The sequence below is a fragment of the Eubalaena glacialis genome, chromosome 9, assembly GCF_028564815.1.
Source record: "Eubalaena glacialis isolate mEubGla1 chromosome 9, mEubGla1.1.hap2.+ XY, whole genome shotgun sequence".
Classification (NCBI taxonomy): domain Eukaryota; kingdom Metazoa; phylum Chordata; class Mammalia; order Artiodactyla; family Balaenidae; genus Eubalaena; species Eubalaena glacialis.
Genome location: NC_083724.1, coordinates 38,450,388 through 38,468,278, shown reverse-complemented (window position 1 = coordinate 38,468,278; position 17,891 = coordinate 38,450,388). Strand labels below are relative to the sequence as shown.

Here is a 17,891-nt window from a genome sequence, read left to right as displayed (position 1 = left end):
ATCTGGGATGAGGGAGGGGGTGGGGAGTCATTCTGAGAGACTCAGAGGTCTGCTTGTCTTTCTGCTCTAAGAATCAGATACTTGCCCTTCTCCTGAGGGCACCACCTTCCAGACCTAACTCCACTCATTCTGTCACCTCACAAAGGATCCTGGGCTTTGGGGTTTTGCTTTTAGGCAACAAGAAGGACTAAAGGCACTGCCACCTGAGTAAGGATTCCTGTAGCCCTTTCTCCTGAGTCTCATAAGGTAGACGATGTTGGGAGAAGGTATCATAGACAACCAGCACTCAACTGAATCAGACAGCTTTGAGTCTTCCCACTCAAGTGTATGTAGTAGGCAGACAAGAGATAGACATGAAATTTTACTCAACACATGAAAAGGGAAACAGGAAAAAACGTGCTATGAGCAAAGTCAATGCCTTGTTGGTGGAAGGGAGGCTTCTTCTGGAACCAGAACAGCAGTAACCAGACCAAACTTTGGAGAACTACCACCAGCCTCTCCAATGCCAGACTTATATTGGAATGGTCAGCTCCAGCCATGTTCCCCAAGGACGGTATAGCAGAAAGCCCTCCCCACAGATGGCCCACGGAGGCCCCAGCTCAGGTTCTTTGAAACGTGGCAGCTACAGGTCACGAGTCTCCAGCAGAGACGTCCGAAATTCCTCAAGAAGGGTTTCACGGTCAGGGGGATGGATCCAGCCCAAACAGGTTTCTAGGTACAGGGGGAGAGACCTGAAACCAAAAAGGGTGATGTCTAAGGGAGGACAGGCAGAAGACTGCGCAGCCATTCCCTCCCTTTCATTCACCACCGCTCCCAATAGGCCCAAGGACTCCAGGACGCCAGCTGCCTCTCAGCCTCACCATGCAGCATTCTCCTGTGGCAACTCAGTTTGGGCCTCCAGCCTCCGCCAGAGAGCAGTGGCCTCATCCCTCCGATCCAGCCTCCTCAGAGTCTGAAGCAGGTGAAAGGAAGCGTCTTGATTACCTGTAGCCCCACCCCAGAGTAGAGAGCCTTAGAACTTGACACAGACTTAAGCATCATTTTATAAAAGGGAAAACTAAGGCCTAGAGCAGGGAAGTGTCTTGCCTACATGGTACCAGGGGTACATCACTGCCAACCATGCCTATACCTGGGCACTGCCTGCTCAGGACAAAGGGCTCAGCTGACCCTGCTCCTGCCCAACACATTCTCAGCACAGTTATGGTCTTTGTGTCTGAAGACACTGGGAAGCCTAGAGAACTCCTGAGAGGCCTTCATACACACTTGTATATGTCTTGCATATGTCTGCACACCTGGATATATCCCTATATATATACAGGCACAACCCCATTCACCCCTCCTATCAAGGAACATCACTCTTACACTAATCCCCAAGTACCTCCCCCACAGCCCTCTCTGTCCTTACGCATCTGTGCATAGCTGATGTCTTGCACATGTACATACCTGGGCACACCTGCACACTGAGAAGGAAGTCCTGTAGGGCTTTGGTATCCTGGCCACTGGCCACCCATTCCAGTCCACGACTAATCAGGGCGGCTGCACGAAGCTGTTGTAGTGCCACATCTGATGTACACCCCTGCTCACAGCTGGAAGCAGGCCCTGGGGACCACTCCCAAAGTCAAGACATGTGTTCCCAGCCACACTGTCACCAACACTTCAAGTCCCCTCTCTATCTCTTGTGTTTGGAGTCCCTTTCTCTTAAATCTCCTGGTGGGCTAGGACACATGGAAAGGAAACCACCACCACCACAGAGGAAAACTGAGAGTCTAGATTACCTTGTTCTTTATCCTTGGGTGTGGCCTGGAAGAGCAGCTCAAGGCACCTGAAGTGGGACACAGAGCAAGGGTAAAGAAGAGTCAACCTCAGAAACTCTAGGGTGAGTAGATAAGAATGGAGCTCACCAACTCAGGTCCCAATTAGAAAATTATCCCTCCACATTTCCCGGAGGGTCGTGGTTGGCTTCCTGGGCTCACCGGCTAAATTCACTAATTGCCTCCTTTTGGGCCCCCAGTTGCACCCAAGCTTGGCCCTGAAGCAGATAGGTGGCAGAGACCCAGGGTGAGCAGTGTGGTAACTCTTTGGTTCCTCTTCTGGCATCTTCCCACAACCGGGGCCTCTTGGGAAGCAGGGATGACATGCGGCTGAGCAGCTCCTCACACACAGTCAAAGCATCCTGGGCTCGGCCTGCCTGAATCAGCGCTGCTGCTGCCTCCAAGAACACCTCAGGCACACAGGGCCCTGGGGGGCATGGGGGTGGGGAGAACTGGGGTGGGAGGAGAATGCAGTGTCTTGAAGAGACATGAGCCACCACCCCCAACCTCTTCACCAGGCTCTCGTATCATGCAGAGACCACCCATTCCTTGCTGCCCGGATCCCCCTTGCTCTGGGAACCCTCACAGTCTGGTGCCCCAGATTAGACAGAAAGAAGAGCAGAGGAAAAGTCAGAAAAAAGCAGTCCTGCGCTACTCCAAAGGAGACTCCAACCCTCCCACCCCATTGCAGAGCAACATGACATACCCACCTTTGGCTCCGAGCCATCCAGCAACAGGGCCAGCAGGTCCAGGTAATGTTCTGCAGCATTCTCTGCCCTGAAGAGTCATAACCCATGAGTCTCACCTTAGGCCATAGCAGGGCACTCCAAGGGCTTTTAGCTAAGGGCCCTGGGGTGTGGGGAGGGCGAGGTTTGGGGACTCCAACACTGGCTCAGTATGGATCTCTACTACTTACAGACTGGATTTGGGAGAAGACTTTAGAGTTTTCAAGATACAGGAGGTTAGTGTCTGCGTAAAGAATCCTCAGTTCAGGTCCAGCAGCAAGGCAGGAAGCTGGTGGGGACCCATGTCCTGCCCCTGACTTGTCCATCCCCCCAACTCGTAAGAACAGAAGCAGAGTCACAGCACAGGGGAGGCGCCAGAAGCGGGAAGAGGAGCTCAGGTGAGCAAGGTGGACCTCACCTTCCCGTCTGTAGGCATCGGCTTGCTAGCAGGTACTTGGCCTGGCTCTGTGTGCCACAGTGAAGGGGTGAGGCTGGGTCAGGTCGTGGGAGTAGTAATTCTACCTCAATGAGAAGCTGTGGGGCTTCAGGAATATGAGCGACACTCAAGGCCTAAAGAGAACAAAAAGAAGAACGTATATCTATAATCTCTGGGAACCATACTTCCTTCTACTTACACCTTGACTACTTACCCCAACACAAGCATCTCAGCAGTCCCCGTATCTTCACCCGACACAGTTCCTTACCTCAACCAGCAGCTCCAGACACTCGATCTCTGCTGCCGTGTTCTCCAGTTGCCGATACAGCCTGGAGGCCTCCAGAAGCGGGGGACCCCAGGTTGATTCCCCTTTCAGGGCTGCAACCAAGTACAGCAGAGCTCTCTGTGGACTGCCCTAGAGGGGTGAGAGGACACAAGCCTCAGCTACCCTCACAAAGCAGAAAGCTGCTCCTAACACCCCTGGTTTCCCCAACCCACCCTAGGACTGTCTTTACCATCTTACGAAGACAGGTCCCCAGGGCTGTGTACACCTGGACCAACACAGGCCGTGGGCACAGACCTGAGGCCGCTTCATGCAGGCTGCTCAGTGCCCTGGGTAGGTTCCCTGTGATCAGCTCCTGGAGGCCTGTGGGCAACCAGGGTGTGAGCTTAGAGAGGCCAATAAGGCAGGGGGCATGATGGGGAAGAAGAGCACAGAGAAGCTCTACTGAGCTGAAGGGTAGAGGATAGAGAAGACATGAGCCCAGAGGACCCCTTAAGACAGGGAGTGGGGAGGAAGGGACAAGTCAGATTGCTAGCTGGCCTTGGCGATAAGCAAATGCTGTCAGAAGGACACCCCTCAAGTCCTGGGCATCCTGCAGGGTCAACGGAGCATCTGACTCCTCAGCTGGGGGCCTCCAAGTTTTCAGGAGCAGCAGCAGATCCTCAGAGGCCCCGCTCTGGGGAAAGAAGGATGATCAGAGGTTCCAAGCCTGTAACTACCCCTTCACCTATCTCAGTCCACCCTGGCTGGACTCTGAACTTAAGGATCCTCCTGATTCTTGTTCCCTCAATTCTAAGAGATCGATAGCTGTGGGGCAAGGATAAAGGGAGGAAGAAAAACCTGGGGCAGAGATGATCTATTTTAATGAGTCTCCTCACTCAGGATCAGCCCACGAGGACACAGGGCAACGACCATGTTTGGGTTACTGATGAAAAGACTGAGACTGGGAGGTGACTTCAGCAAGGTCACGAGAGCTCTAATTCTACCCAAGATAATCAAGCTCCCAAGAGAACCCCTCCAATGAGGAACAAACCAGAGCAAGGTCACCTAAGAGTCCCTGAGAGAACCTGGGTCTTCCGAACACCAACCCAACAGCCTTTCCAACACATAATGATGATACTGCAGCTAGGAAGGGTGGGAGGAGGAAAGAGACCCTTAGGTCCAGATCACTACCTGAATTACCTGGCTAACATTCAGGGTCTGCAGCAGCAAGGTCAGGTCCCCAAGACGGTCAGTGCTCAGCCAAAGGGCAGCCTGCAGGCCAGCAAGGTGGTGAAGGGCAGGGAGCAGCTCCGGCAGAAGGGAGGAAACATGGAGGACGGAGTCCCACAGCCCCCTGAGCCCATGTTCCAGCCTGGCCTTCAGCTGCTCCTGGGTCTCCAGCACTGTAGAGTATACACACACATACAGCTGACGTGGGACCTCATCTCTGGCTTTTCTTCTCTGCAGGAGCCCAAAGGTCACAAAGGCGCTCCTGGTCCGAGGAGCACATGGAGGATCAGAGAAGGGCATCTCCGTGGAGGTGACAGATTATGTTGCTCCTCCTATCCCCCTTGCAAGAACTTAAGCCCAGCCTGAGGCTGGCAGGGGCATGGAAGGCAATCTCTGGCCCTCACCTCTCTCTAGGCCCTGCTGGATATCCTGTGCCAGGTCCTCAGTGAAACCCTGGGCCAGGCTTGCCCTCAGGGTAATGAAATTGCAGATGACAGTCAGTTCCAAGGGGAGAACAGAAACAGCCGCAGGGAGCCCTGGAGCAACAAATGCTGGTCTCACAGACCACTCTCAGGTGAAAGAGATCACCCCACCCCAACCAAAATGGCCTCAATAAAGAACCCACCCTTTGGAGACTTCCCTGCTGGCGCAGTGGTTAAGAATCCGCCTGCCAATGTAGGCGACACGGGTTCGAGCCCTGGTCCGGGAGGATCCCACATGCCGCGGAGCAACTAGGCCTGTATGCCACAGCTGCTGAGCCTGCGCTCTAGAGCCTGCGAGCCACAACTACTGAGCCCGCGAGCCACAACTACTGAAGCCTGCGCACCTAGAGCCCGTGCTCCGCAACAAGAGAAGCCACCGCAATGAGGGGCCCGCGCACCACAACGAAGAGTGGCCCCCACTCGCTGCAACTAGAGAGGGCCTGCACGTAGCAACAAAGACCCAACGCAGCCAAAAAAAAAAAAAAAAGAAAAAGAATCCACCCTTTGGACAGAGAATTTGGAAAGGGCAGAAGGTTTTCCAAATAGACCATCCTGGAGACCACTTCTTCAAATGCTGCTGTGTGTGTGTGAGTAAGGACAGAGATTCACCTGTATAAAGACGATTCCATTCCAGTCCTGTCTGTGCCTTAAACAGAACCCCTTACCCCCTGAGTAATCTCCTCGATCCCAGAAATGCAGAAGAGGGACTGGTCTCTGGCTGTGGAGGAGGGGAGTGACCATCCTGGGGAGAGCGCTACTTACCCTGCAGACTATGGAGGAGTCCCCGGAGCCCTTCCAGTGCATCTTGAGCCAACTGCTGTCGCCTCGGAGACAGACCTGAGTCCTGAGCAACCTAACAAATGTGGGGTGGGGTACAGTCCTTCCCTCTCCCCTTGCAGCTGTGGCAAGGGATGTCATTCTCCAGCCATTTCTGGCTCTTTAGGGGAGGTCACGCTCAGCCCCTCCCCATCGGCCAGGGTAAATCCACTGCATACCCCTTTCCTGGTATTTTGGGGTTGCAAAGAGAGGGTCCCAGCAACCGCGTTACCTTGGCCTGTTGAACTAGTTGGTCATTCTTTTCCCTCCACAGGTCCAGGCAGCTGGCGTGAGAGGCTGAAGAGCCCGGAGGGGTCCTGTGAGCCATGGCGGCCGAGGTTGGGCCCAGACACCTGAAGGGGGCCGCTGAAGGGTAAGCCTGGCCCCTCCGACGCCCCACTGAGAGCGGAGAGGCCCGTGCACTTCCGCACCCCGCCAAGGCTACTTTGCTCCCCTCGGGGTTCCAGCCGGGGCGGCCTACCCTTTCCGGGAGAAACGGACACCCCGCCGCCCGCCTGGCCGGGATTCTACCTCCGCCTCTTCCACCCGCGCCTCTGATTGGCCCGGCCGGCAAAATGCTCGGCTGCGGTTGGTCGTCTTCGAGGGTTACTCCCCGCGGGAAACTGGAAGAAGAAACGAGTCGGGGCCAGACCAGAGAGGAAGGCAGAGGCGGGCCAGAGGCCGGGGGCGTGTCTGAGTGGGTAGGTCTTACGGCTCGCCGTTCCGCTGCTCAGCCCTCGCGGAGGCCAAAGCCTTAAGTCGACCTCAAAAACCCGGAACCCGCGGCTCAGCCTTTCCCTCGCCGCCACACATCCAGGTCGGCCGGGGATTTACCCCGCCGCGGAGGGCTGGCCCGCGCGATGCACGCTGGGAGTTGTAGTACCGCCGGGAGCCGCCACGAAAGGTCCAGCCCCAGAAGTGTCTTCAAAAAGAACTGACCTGAGACCGAGGCCCTCGGTAATCGGCCCATCCTATCTCTGCTCACCATGGAGCACCAACACGCTCACCACAGTCTGCTCAACCACATGCAGTCCGACTAGCTGGCAGCGCAGCCCTGTGCCTGTGCAGCCTGCCCTGCTCAAATATACCTGCCCAGTCCTTTCAACATATGGAGGTAGAATTGGAGATCCGTAAGCAAAGAAGAAACAAGCTGCGACGCTTGCCATCTATAAAGTCAACTCAAAATGGATAAATTGGACTTCATTAAAATTAAAAACTCTTGTGCTACAAAGACACCATCAAGAAAATTCAAAGATGTAAGTCAAACTGTTATGCTGGACACCTTAAACATATCCAGTGATGTATGTCAATTATATCTCAATAAACTGGGAAAAAAAGAAAATTCAAAGATGTCAATTATACCTCAATAAAAAAAGAAATAAAACTCAAAAGTCACAAAGTGGGAGAAGTTATTTGCAAATCATATACGTCATCTTTCAGTGGTCTCATCTCTTCCTGTCCTGGGCACCCTCAAACCTCAAACCCCAGTCCTGACCCTTCTCAGAACCTCTTCCCCACTTCTTTGATGGATGTTTCCATGAGGATTTCATGCCAGCACTTCAACATGACACAGGAGTAGTGAGGTGGATGGAGGGCACAGGAGACGTGTGAGGAGCATTAGATTCATACAATTTTGGCTTCAAGTCAGGAATAATCAATGGGACAAGGTGTGTTAGATGGGTGAGTAGGTCTGATAAAAGGCAGCACAGGTTGGGAAACCAGGGAAGCCTCCACAAACGTGAAGGGCAAAGGGTGTTCTGAAGTGAAAGGACACAGTTGAGGAGGAGGAGATACAGCACTATTGGGGCTTTAGACAGTGAAAGTCTGTGTGCTCCATGATGCCTGGGCCTGTCTTTTCAGCCATCTGTGTTATCAGCCAAAGCAAAAGAATTTAATAAAATATGTTCCATGGCAAAGGAAAATGGCAGGTGGAATAACAGTAGTGATTTGGGAAGAGTTGGGAGAAGTGAATTCAGACAACTCCAACCACCTCCCAGCGGTTCTCAGATGTGGCCAGGTCTCCATAAGACGGCTGATCCCATCTGTGCCTGGATGAGGGGAGATTGGCCCTCCTCATATCCCCTACAGGACAGTGGGGGCTCCCCCACACCTCAGACACACATATTTACATCATTATTTTATTCCACTTCGGAGGCAGCCCCTCAGTCTCTCAGATGTATCCAAAGCAGGAGTTACGGATTAGGCTCCACTATGATTTTGAATTATAAAATAATGAAGTCCCAGATGCCAGTAGATCCTGGCTGTACGGTGGTAAGAGGTGTGACTGAGCCTCTCTTGCAGATGATCCAGCACCCATATAGACCAGGCTAGACTGTTCTCCAGCTTTCTGCTGGGCCAGAACTAACTGCCTGAACCAGGAGCTCACAGCACCATCCACTCGCATCACCAAAGCTATGCCCAGGCAAAGTCCCACGCTGCTCACAATGAAGCCCATGGCCTCAAAAATGAACCTGCAAAGAAAGGTGGAGAATCTCAAAGGACACAGACAGGAGGCCTAGAGCCTTTTCCCTGCTGAGGCAAAACCTTGTCCACTCTGGATGTTCATTGTTTGCTCCAAGCTTCACCCTCCCCCACACCAATACTTCTCAAGCAAATCCACTCACTTGGGGGCAAACACCTTCCAGACCATGAGATGCCTGCGGAGGATGGAGGCTGCCAAGGCACAGGCCAAAATCTAAGGGAAGAGAGGAGGGATCAAGTTATTAAGGAAGGGGAGGAGGAAGCAGGTCAAACAGAGAACTGCTGCAGGTCCCCGTGAAGAATGGAAGGGGAAGGAAAGTAGTGTGTGTCAGTGGAAAAAAACCCTGGGCTAGGAGTTAGGAGACCTAATTCTTTTCCTGGCCCAACCACGACTTGCAGTGTGACCTTGGGCAAGCACTATTCATCTGTGCCACTGACACTCAGGCTCTGCCTCCCAGGGTGGAGGGAATGTCAGAGTCACACCTTCTGCCTCTGAAGGAAAAGAAGATCAACGATCACAGCTTGGGAAAGAATCCTGGCCATCACCTCAGCTTTTCCAGTCTGTCCACTAATGGAGTAATCCCTGGATGCAACCATCAGGTCCAGATCTAGCTTGCAGAGAGGAAACAATTCAAGACTAGGATGAAGGAGACCCAGGTTCAAGTCTTAATACTGCCATTTGAAGTCACTGGCCTTCGGGCAATCACTTCGCTTATCTATACCTCAGTCAAGGCTCTCTCCTAGGGTTTTGGCAAAGTGTGAAAGAATGTGATGTACATGCATGAGAAAACTAACTCCATGATCTCTCCCCTGCACCCACCTGAATACCAAGGACAAAGAGGTACTTGAGGCCCAGCTGCAGCAGCGCTGCATTGAAGTGGTGAGGCGCATCCCGGAGCCGCATCTCCATCAGTGGCTCCTCCTCCTCCTCAGGCCTGACTCTGGCCTCTGCTTCATTCCCTGGGGGCTGCCGCCTCTTCCGGGGCCCTTGACTCTCACAGAGAAAGGGCCAGAGCAGGAGCAATGGGCAACCTACTGCCTCAGAGGAAGGCAGGGCTAGAATCAATGGAGGACCCAGAGACCAGGCCACCCTGGCCCCCAACTACCCTAGTTGGCTCAGCCTCCAATTAGCAAAGGCCAAGGGGTGCCAAAGATCTAACAAAATCACATTTCCCCACTCAAATCCTGGGGTTTCCTTTCCTTCCACGAAGCCAGAGTAAACAATGGAAGCAAGGGAGGAATGAGGAGGTACCTGCAAAGAGGATATGGGAGGCAAAGGTGTTGGTTCCCACCAGCAAAGCAGACAGCCAGGTAAAGTCATGACCCTCTGGGACTCCCACGAAGGCAGCATGCCAATGGATAGCTGGGAAGACGGGCTGGTGACCCGTGGAATAGAAGGTCTGTGTTGCCATGAAGGCCCAAGCAGAGACTGCCTGCCAAGGCACAGTAAAAGGACCTGGGGGAAGAGATATGCCTCTTTACAGTCACGTCCCACTCCCTAACCCACAGCCCACTGCCCCAAGATCATATACACCTACTACCTCAGTGCTGTCTCTTACACACGAGCATGCCCATCACTCCAAGCTTCTAATAGTCAACACTCTGTTATTCTAATTCCCTCCGTGGCACAAAGCCCCACTGCTCTAATCTGTGGTCACCCTCTTTCTCTCATATACACACAGCTCACTATGAGTGGTGAATATACTCGTAATTCACCACTCTCATCACTGGAGAATCAGGAAATGCGCTCACGAGGATGCAGCATTTCCATAAGAATTGAGTCTTGGAGTACTGTTTGTCTCCCTCCTCCATGAACCCTGCTGGCCCTGAAAGCCAGTGGGAGGGATCAATTAGCTTGGCTACAGCAGATAAGAGACAGGACATCAGGAAGACCCTCTCAACTGTTGGGGCGTGAGACCCTGTATCAAGGTGAAGAACCTGAGGAGCAACACCTCCCTGAAAATAAGAGGGGCTGAATTCACATCACTACTGTCCTTGGATGAATCAGGGCTGAGATATGTATTTACCAGGGGTGGTGATGGGTATCCCAGCAGCAAGCAGATGCAGGAGAAGGAAGCTCTGCAGAAACAGAAGCAGGAACACAAGGCTAATGCGCTCTGCATGCAATAGCAGAAGTGGAAAGGCCAAGAGGGTAAGGGCCGTGACCATAGCAGCTGAGTAGACACTCCCCAACTGATAGGCGGCCACCGTCAGGGGGCCCTGAGATTTGGTCCTCTCTAGCCGGCCCCGGAACTCCTCCTGCATGTGTCGGTAGATTTGAGGAACCACATAATCCAGGTCAGCCTGAGAAGTGGGGGGGCCTGAGAAGGGAGTGAGGACAGTCCTGGTCCGTGGAGCACCCGCTGCAGCTTTCACCAGCACCGTCACAGGCCTCCAGAGCAGCAGCATGAGCCCTGAAGCAGCCAACCCGGCCACAGCCCTAGGTAACATAACTGATGCCCCAGCGACCAGGGCCCGGAGACGGGGGGGTGCTTCATCCGCCCCTGATGCCAAGGCCCAGTAGGCGGCAGTGCCTAGTCCCATCAGTGGCAGCCCCCAGCGCACAAAGAGCACAGGGGGCTCAGGGCTCTTGAGATTACCATAGCGGCGAAGCCACAGGCGCACGGCAGCTAACAGGGCCGCCAGCGCCCCCACACAAGCTCCATACCACACATTCTTGGCTCGACCACCCACCATGGATGCCAGGGGACTCAGCCAGGGAGAGGAGCTGCAAGCAGGCGTCTCTTCAGGGCATCGATGAAAAAGCCCAGCTAGCCTTATACATAAAAGCAACCCAACTCCAAGCCCCAGGGCATGCGTGCCATTGTGATGTGGGGGGCCTGCTGGGGTCAGAAAGCCAAGGCGAGGTATTGTGAGTAGCTTAGGTGGCAGCAGCTTGCCCTCCCAGTGAAGCTGGGCAACCAGGAGCAAGATGAGTGAGATCAAAAGGAAGGGGGCGGCCCTGGCCTCGGCTATAACAAAGCTATCAGAGAAGAAGCCAGCAAAGCGAATGAGCAGGAGTAACAGGACAGGCTCAGGCATGGGAAGCAGGGCTGCCAGGGGCCTCTTAGCTCCCCAGCCAGCCCAGGCTTTCCACAGAAAAGGCAGAAGTGAGCCCACTGCAGCCATGGCCCCTAGAACCACTGAATCCAGCTTCAGCCCAGTAGTTGCCAGGAGTCCAGCACACACTACGGCCCCAGTCAAACCCCAGGCCATGGGTATTAGGAGAGGGCGGAAACAGAAGCCTGGGGATGTTGCCCACTGGGATACCAGTAGGCAAAGAAAGCAGGTAGCAGCCAAGAGAGCAGCACCCCCTGCCATGCGGACCAGAGAAAAACGAGCCCAAGACTCAATGCACATGGCCCGAACTCCCCGCAGGAACTGCTGCAGCTCAGTAATCACAATCTGTAGTGCTGCCTCAGCCCCCTGGGGGCTCTGCAGAAGCCGCTGGTAGTCAGCAGAAGCCTTGGAGAAGAGGTTCTGCAGTCGATGAAGCTCCTTAACTTGGAGGTCCTGAGCAGCAGTTGAGTAGGTGTGAAGAAATCGGGACACCTGGCAGAAAAGATCAGAGACCAAGGGGAAAAGCTCAGAGACGTGAACTGGGACACAGGCAAGGACAGGTATTACCATATGGGGTACGTAGAAATCAGGGACCCAAACTCCGTCCAGGACAGGGAGAGAGGGAGTACTTGGCTATGGAATGTGATATTAAGACTGAACAAAGGACAACAGAGTGGGTCATTATGCTTCTCCCATGCTCAACCTAACTCTGTCACCTGGAAGCCCAGCCCATTACCTACCTGCTGGGCATTGAGATGGAGAGCTGAGGCTTGGGCCAGAGTAGAAGAGTGAGGCTGGGAGTCTTCGACCTCTGAGAACACCTCAGCTATCACCTCCCCGATGTTCCCAAATGGGATGGGCAGGCCCAACAGCAGGGCCAGCGTAGGCACAAGGCTGATTTGAGGAATTACCTTTGGCTCCTAGAGAACAAGGACAGGGGTCAACGGGTTCAACAAAGAGCTGAGGTCAGTGTTTAGGATGGAAGACATAGGGGCCTAGGTAGGAAATAAGAATGGGGGATGCCCAGGGTTATGAATTTGGGGGCTTAAAATGGAGGGATCCACAAGGATGCTACGATTATGATGTGGATTGAATAGCGGGTAACCACACAAAGCACACCTCAGGCCTCACCTCTGGTGGGGCGCTGGGGAAGAGGGCTGTGGGACTATACAGAAAAAGTGCAGCTGAGGTCTCCAGCTCACTGTCCCCTCCATGGTTCCCACTCGTGGTCATCCCATGGTCCCCAGTCACTACCAGCAGTGTGTCATTCTCCAGACGCTCCACGAGTCCCCTGGGGGCCAAGAAATGTGTCAGGAGGTAGGGATAAAGACTTTTCTCAGGGACTTCCCTGGTGGTGCAGTGGTTAAGAATCCACCTGCCAATGCAGGGGACACGGGTTCGAGCCCTGGTCCGGGAAGATCCCACATGCCGCAGAGCAACTAAGCCCGTGCGCCACAACTACTGAGCCTGCCCGTGCTCTAGAGCCCACGAGCCACAACTACTGAAGCCCACGTGCCTAGAACCCGTGCTCTGCAACAAGAGAAGCCACCGCAATGAGAAGCCCACACACCGCAACAAAAAGTAGCCCCTGCTCGCCACAACGAGAGAAAGCCCGCGCGCAGCAATGAAGACCCAACACAGCCAAAAATAAATTAATTAATTAATAAATTAATTTTAAAAAGATTTTTCTCAGGGGCCCATTCACCCCCAGCCATAACTTCCACTAGTAGGGCCTAGACCTCTGGCAAAAAAACACCTCTTCGGTCATAACTCTACTGCCCAAAATCACATGCTAAGTTATTCAAAACAGATGAGGCCCCTAGCTTCAGAAAAAGGCCTAGAGAAGACAGAATTCAACCAAGTAAGAGTTCCAAATAAAGATTTTTTTCTCTTGGGACCATATATTATGAGATTCTCAGACACAAACCCACTCCCCCAGCCAATATCCCACACTCACTGGATCACTTGGTCCATTTGGCTAAGTTTCTTGGCCATTTCAGGATGATGAGGGCCATGCTTGTGGCCACAGTGATCCACACCCAGGAAGTGAGTAATCAGCACATCCCATTCACCACTGTCCACTGTGAAGGAGAGAACCTAAGCACAGGGGACTAAGGCCCACTCCTCAACCCCAGCCAGGCTCTGATGCTCCTATGTCCAGGGGCACAAGCCCAGGCCACTGCATCCATGGGAGGTTCAGAATTTGTGGACTGACGTGGCCCTCCCCAGCTCCCAGTCTTAGTCAGGCCTGCCTCTGGCCCCGTGCTCACTGGTTGGGTAGAGGTGTTCCAGGATACCATTGTCCACTGTGTGTAGGTCTCTAACATCGAAGGACGGGAAAAAGAAAGCTTGGGAAAAAGCTCCAGGAAAAAGATCGTTCCAGGTTTCATCTCCCATGAAGACCACACGCCTTCCTGCAGGGACATGAGTGGGTCACAGCCTGAGCAGGAGTCAGGGGAGGGGGAAGAGGAGAGGCCTTTTAAAGATCTATCAGAAATCCCAACCATGCACTCTAAGGCACAGCAGTTCCATCCAACAACTCTTTATCCTTCAAGGCCTAAAATTTTCTGCCAGGAAGCTTTCCCTGGTAACCATACTCCACCCAGACCTTTTACTACTTATTCCTATAAAAAGCTCTGCTAGTCCTCAGCCCCTGGCCATCTCTGCTGCTCTATTTTTCCTGGGTACATCTTGCTTTTTCCCAGTCAGTGAGTGGACAGGGCCTGGACCCTCTGCTCTCTTCTCCACGCTTTTGAAAATACCAGACCCACATCTTCTTTTCGTCTCTCCCCTGCCCCTTTACTGAGGCTCGCCCAAAGTAAAACCAATACCCCATGCAGATTAGAAACGCCAGAAGGACAGAGCCTGGACCTGAGCTCCCTGCATACAGAGCCAGGGTCTCTTTCTCCTTCCTGTACTCCTAGTTAAGCATGCAGCTGGGCACCCAAAGTTCTGGCTCTCTGACGTCTAAAGAAATTTGCCAAGGTACTCCTGGCCACCAAAGAGGCCCGACTAACCTGTACTGGTAAGCTGCTTAACGAGATTGTCTTCCGCTATGGCGTAGCTGGCAAAATTACTGCCAGCGTCAATAAAGGTAGGCAGTGAGCCGGTGGTGAGGGCCTTGAGGCGCTGCATGGTGGTGGTCGGGGGGTCAACCCTGGACTGGTAGAGCCTGGCATGGTGGGGCTGAATTTCCAGGATCCTCTGCAAGAAGCCCAGTTTGCCCAGGAAGGGCAGGGAGACGGGAGGCTCCCCAGAAACATGTGAGAGCTGGGGCTGGGCAAAGTCAAATCGCAGAGCGTCTATCAGCACCAACACAAGCCGGGAGAATCGGGAAGCCATCCAGCAGGCCCCGGGCTCCCCTCGGCTCCCCCATGGCAGGGACCCAGGGCCTGGGGGCTCTTGGCAGCTGCTATGGTTCGTGAGCTCCAAACGGGTGAGCAGGAAGCCACTGGTGAAGAGAGCAATGCCGGCGTAGAAGAGGAAGCCCACCCAGGCCAGGAAGAGCAGCACTGAGATCTTCCGCATCCTGGTGGTGGCGGGGGAGGGAATTCATAACTGTGAGGCAAAGAATCAGCAGATAGTCTAGTCTCTCAATACAAAGCCCAGCTAGAATCACTTCCTCTTGGAAGCCTTCCTGAAGATAAACAGTCCCATAGCCAACCCAATGCAATGTTCCTCTCCACCAGTTATACCAGCGTTTCTGAAGGCGAGGTGCGCAGACTATGGGCATCAACCTGGAGCAGCTGTTTTAAAATGGTGATTTCCAGGCGCCACCCCAGATCCCCTGAATCAGGATCTTCGGGGGTAGAGCATAGGAATTTGTACGCCAGGAGATCCTAATGATGGAAAACACAGTCCACGAGGGAAACTTATTCCAAGTGGTAGACTGCTTTCTGACAGCCCGTTTCTCCTCTCTCCTCGCCAATTTGAACACCCCTGGAGTGACCAGGGCTCGCAGCCGCAGGGGAATCCCGGCCAGGCTGATGGCGCCGCCTGGCGGGGACCCAGGGGACGAAGAGAAGGAGTCCTACTCCACTTCCGGACAGCCAGGATCGCCAGGAGACCAGAAGCGCGACCTCCCCGGCGCAGCACGGCAGAGGTGCGAGGTCTTGAGGCAGTTGGGCCTCGCTGGGACCCAGACGTCCGGATGGCTCTGCCTCCTCAGGTGGCTACCCGGCCTCCGGCTGGGCACCCTGACCTGGGTACGGGGCCCGCTAGACTGCGAGCTCTGAGTGGGGTGGAAGGGCCCCTAACTTCGGGCAAAACCGAGCGCAAGGGGATTTGGGGAAACCCTGGCTCACCTTGAATGGCGCCCGGAAGTGCAGCGTCGGCGCCTGCGGCCTGGCACCACAGAGGTGCGTGCGCCGGCTAGAGCGACCCTCGGGGGTCCCGATCGCCATCTGCTGGCGCCTCCGAGGAAGTTCGGCAAGGAACGCAAGGCTGGCCAGAGACGGAGTTCGATGGGAGAGTATAGTAATTTAGAATTGGGGGCAAGGCACTAAACTAGAAGAGTTCAGGGAGCCACTGTCCATTCTTGGTTAAGACTAAGATCTAGGCCTCTGGAACCAAACTTAGCTTGAATCCTAGCCCTGCCACTCACTGTCATTATTGGGCACTACCTCATCTGTAAAATAGGGATAATATTTATTTCCCCCTTTTTGCCAAGCTGACTCCAACTGATAGATTTTATTATTCATCCTTTCCAAGGATGAATCTTACAACTCAGTAATAAGACAATCCAATTCAAAAATGGGCAAAGAGGCACAACATTGTAAATCAACTATATTTCAATTAAAAAAAAATTTTTTTTAATGGGCAAAGGATCTGAATAGACATTTCTCCAAAGAAGACTTTTTTTTTTTTTTTAATTTTTGGCTGCGTTGGTCTTTGTTCCTGTGCGCGGGCTTTCTCTAGTTGCAGGGAGCGGGGGCCACTCTTCGTTGCGGTGTGCAGGCTTCTCTTTGCAGTGTCTTCTCTTGTTGCGGAGCACGGGCTCTAGGCATGCAGGCTTCAGTAGTTGCAGCATGCGGGCTCAGTAGTTGTGGCACAAGGGCTTAGTTGCTCTGCAGCATGTGGGATCTTCCCGGACCAGGGCTCGAACCCGTGTCCCCTGCATTGGCAGGCGGATTCTTAACCACTGTGCCACCAGGGAAGTCCCGAAGAAAATATATAAATGAACAATTAACACATGAGAAGATGCTCAACATTATTAGCCATCAGGGAAACGCTGGAGATACCACTTTAAACACAGGAGGATGGCTATAATAAAAAAGATAAATAACAAGTATTGATGTGGGTGTGAAGAAATGTGAACCCTCATAAACTGCTGTTGGAATTGAAAAATGGTGCAGCAGCTTTTGAAAAGAAGTCTGGCAATTCTTGCAAAGGTTAAACATAGAGCTACCATATGACCCAGCAATTCCACTCGTAGGTATATACCCAAGAGAAATGAAAAACCTGTGGCCACGCAAAAACTTGCACATGAAGGTTCATAGTAGCATTATCATAATAGCCAAAAGGTGGAAACAACCCAAATGGCCTTCACCGATAAATGGATGAACAAAATATGCTATATCTATACAATAGAATATTGTTTGGCCAAAAAAAAAAGGGATGACGTACTACAAGTGGTTACATGCAACTACATGAATGAAACTTAAAAACATGCTCACTAGGGGACTTCCGTAGTGGTTCAGTGGCTAAGACTCCACGCTCCTGATGCAGGGGGCCCAGGTTCGATCCCTGGTCAGGGAACTAGATCCCACATGCCGCAACTAAAGATCCTGCAGGCTGCAATGAAGATCCCGCACGTGGCATCGAAGAGCCCGGGTGCCACAACTAAGACCTGGTACAGCCAAATAAATAAATATTAAAAAAAAAAAACCATGCTAAGTGAAAGAAGCCAATCACAAAATAGCACGTATTATTCCATTTACATGAATATGTAAATCTACAGATACAGAAAGTAAATTAGTGGTTGTCTAGGGTTGAGGGGAGAGAGGAGTGACTACTAATGGGTACAGGGGTTTTGTGGCGGGGTGGGGATGGGGAGCAGTGATGAAAATGTTCTAAATTGTGATGGTTGCCCAATTCTGTGAATATACTACAAATTACTGAATTTACACTTTAAGCAGGTGAATCACATTGTATGTGAATTATATCTCAGAAAAGCTACCATTTAAAACAAAACAAAAAACCTCTCCAATGGTTTCTCATCTCAGAGTAAAGCCTAAATTCTTGTAGTGGTTCTACATGGCCCTACAAATCTACACACTGACTCCCCACTTCCTTCTTTGATTCATCTAGCTGCCACTTGTTTCCTTAACTCAGTTCCATCCACTGTAGTTGCTTTGCTCTTCACATTACAAGGCAGCCACGCTCTGCCTCTGGACCTTTGCATTTCCAACTCCTGTCAGCTTTACTCCCAGATGCCCAAATGGGCCTTACCCTCCTCGTCTCCGTACCTAAGCTTAAATGTACCATCAGTGAGGCTTCCTGTAACCCTCTACTTAATGTTACAGCCCTCCTCTCAAGTTCCCCATCTCCCTTCCTTTCTTTACTTCCCTCTGTAGTACAACTCAT

General features: G+C 52.8%; 2 protein-coding genes across 9 annotated transcripts; both read right to left on the bottom strand.

Moving 5' to 3' along the window:
- Positions 1-348: 348 nt before the first annotated feature.
- Positions 349-7,793, bottom strand: FANCG (FA complementation group G). Of its 4 annotated transcripts, none has more exons than XM_061200308.1 (15): positions 6,247-7,793; positions 5,998-6,118; positions 5,712-5,802; positions 4,872-5,003; positions 4,438-4,640; positions 3,796-3,931; positions 3,488-3,618; positions 3,241-3,387; positions 2,955-3,106; positions 2,522-2,588; positions 1,974-2,263; positions 1,776-1,822; positions 1,444-1,599; positions 861-984; positions 349-731 (listed from the first exon to the last, which is right to left on the bottom strand). In XM_061200308.1, the coding sequence occupies exons 2-15, from the start codon at positions 6,091-6,093 to the stop codon at positions 623-625; spliced, it is 1,881 nt and encodes a 626-aa protein (XP_061056291.1). In that variant the 5' UTR covers positions 6,094-6,118; positions 6,247-7,793; the 3' UTR covers positions 349-622. The 4 variants fall into 4 exon arrangements, 3 of the variants coding, with proteins under 3 accessions (XP_061056291.1, XP_061056292.1, XP_061056290.1); XM_061200309.1 differs by having other exon boundaries at positions 6,297-7,793; XM_061200307.1 differs by having other exon boundaries at positions 5,998-6,290.
- Positions 7,794-7,889: 96 nt separating this feature from the next.
- PIGO (phosphatidylinositol glycan anchor biosynthesis class O) lies at positions 7,890-15,650 on the bottom strand. Of its 5 annotated transcripts, none has more exons than XM_061200303.1 (11): positions 15,611-15,650; positions 14,324-14,835; positions 13,577-13,720; positions 13,264-13,387; positions 12,438-12,597; positions 12,047-12,226; positions 10,274-11,798; positions 9,499-9,702; positions 9,067-9,281; positions 8,390-8,460; positions 7,890-8,236 (listed from the first exon to the last, which is right to left on the bottom strand). In XM_061200303.1, exons 2-11 carry the CDS (start codon positions 14,832-14,834, stop codon positions 7,975-7,977), a joined length of 3,396 nt encoding a protein of 1,131 aa, XP_061056286.1. In that variant the 5' UTR covers position 14,835; positions 15,611-15,650; the 3' UTR covers positions 7,890-7,974. The 5 variants fall into 5 exon arrangements, with proteins under 5 accessions (XP_061056286.1, XP_061056285.1, XP_061056289.1 ...); XM_061200302.1 differs by having other exon boundaries at positions 14,324-14,864; positions 15,611-15,639; XM_061200306.1 differs by lacking the exon at positions 15,611-15,650 and having other exon boundaries at positions 10,274-10,325; positions 11,574-11,798; positions 14,324-15,604.
- Positions 15,651-17,891: the final 2,241 nt, after the last annotated feature.

What these genes read in the sequence shown, in the direction of transcription:
- FANCG (XM_061200308.1), bottom strand. Translation starts at nt 6,093, where the DNA reads ATGGCTCACAGGACCCCTCCGGGCTCTTCAGCCTCTCACGCCAGCTGC. An exon ending in AGACCCTGAATGTTAGCCAG is followed by an intron (nt 3,932 to 4,437) that starts GTAATTCAGGTA and finishes TTCTTTCCCCAG; the next exon opens with AGCGGGGCCTCTGAGGATCT. An exon ending in CGATGCCTACAGACGGGAAG is followed by an intron (nt 2,589 to 2,954) that starts GTGAGGTCCACC and finishes ATGACTCTTCAG; the next exon opens with GGCAGAGAATGCTGCAGAAC.
- PIGO (XM_061200303.1), bottom strand. Translation starts at nt 14,834, where the DNA reads ATGCGGAAGATCTCAGTGCTGCTCTTCCTGGCCTGGGTGGGCTTCCTC. An exon ending in GATACCCATCACCACCCCTG is followed by an intron (nt 9,703 to 10,273) that starts GTAAATACATAT and finishes CTCTTCCCCCAG; the next exon opens with GTCCTTTTACTGTGCCTTGG. An exon ending in TCTTTGTCCTTGGTATTCAG is followed by an intron (nt 8,461 to 9,066) that starts GTGGGTGCAGGG and finishes CTCTTCCCTTAG; the next exon opens with ATTTTGGCCTGTGCCTTGGC.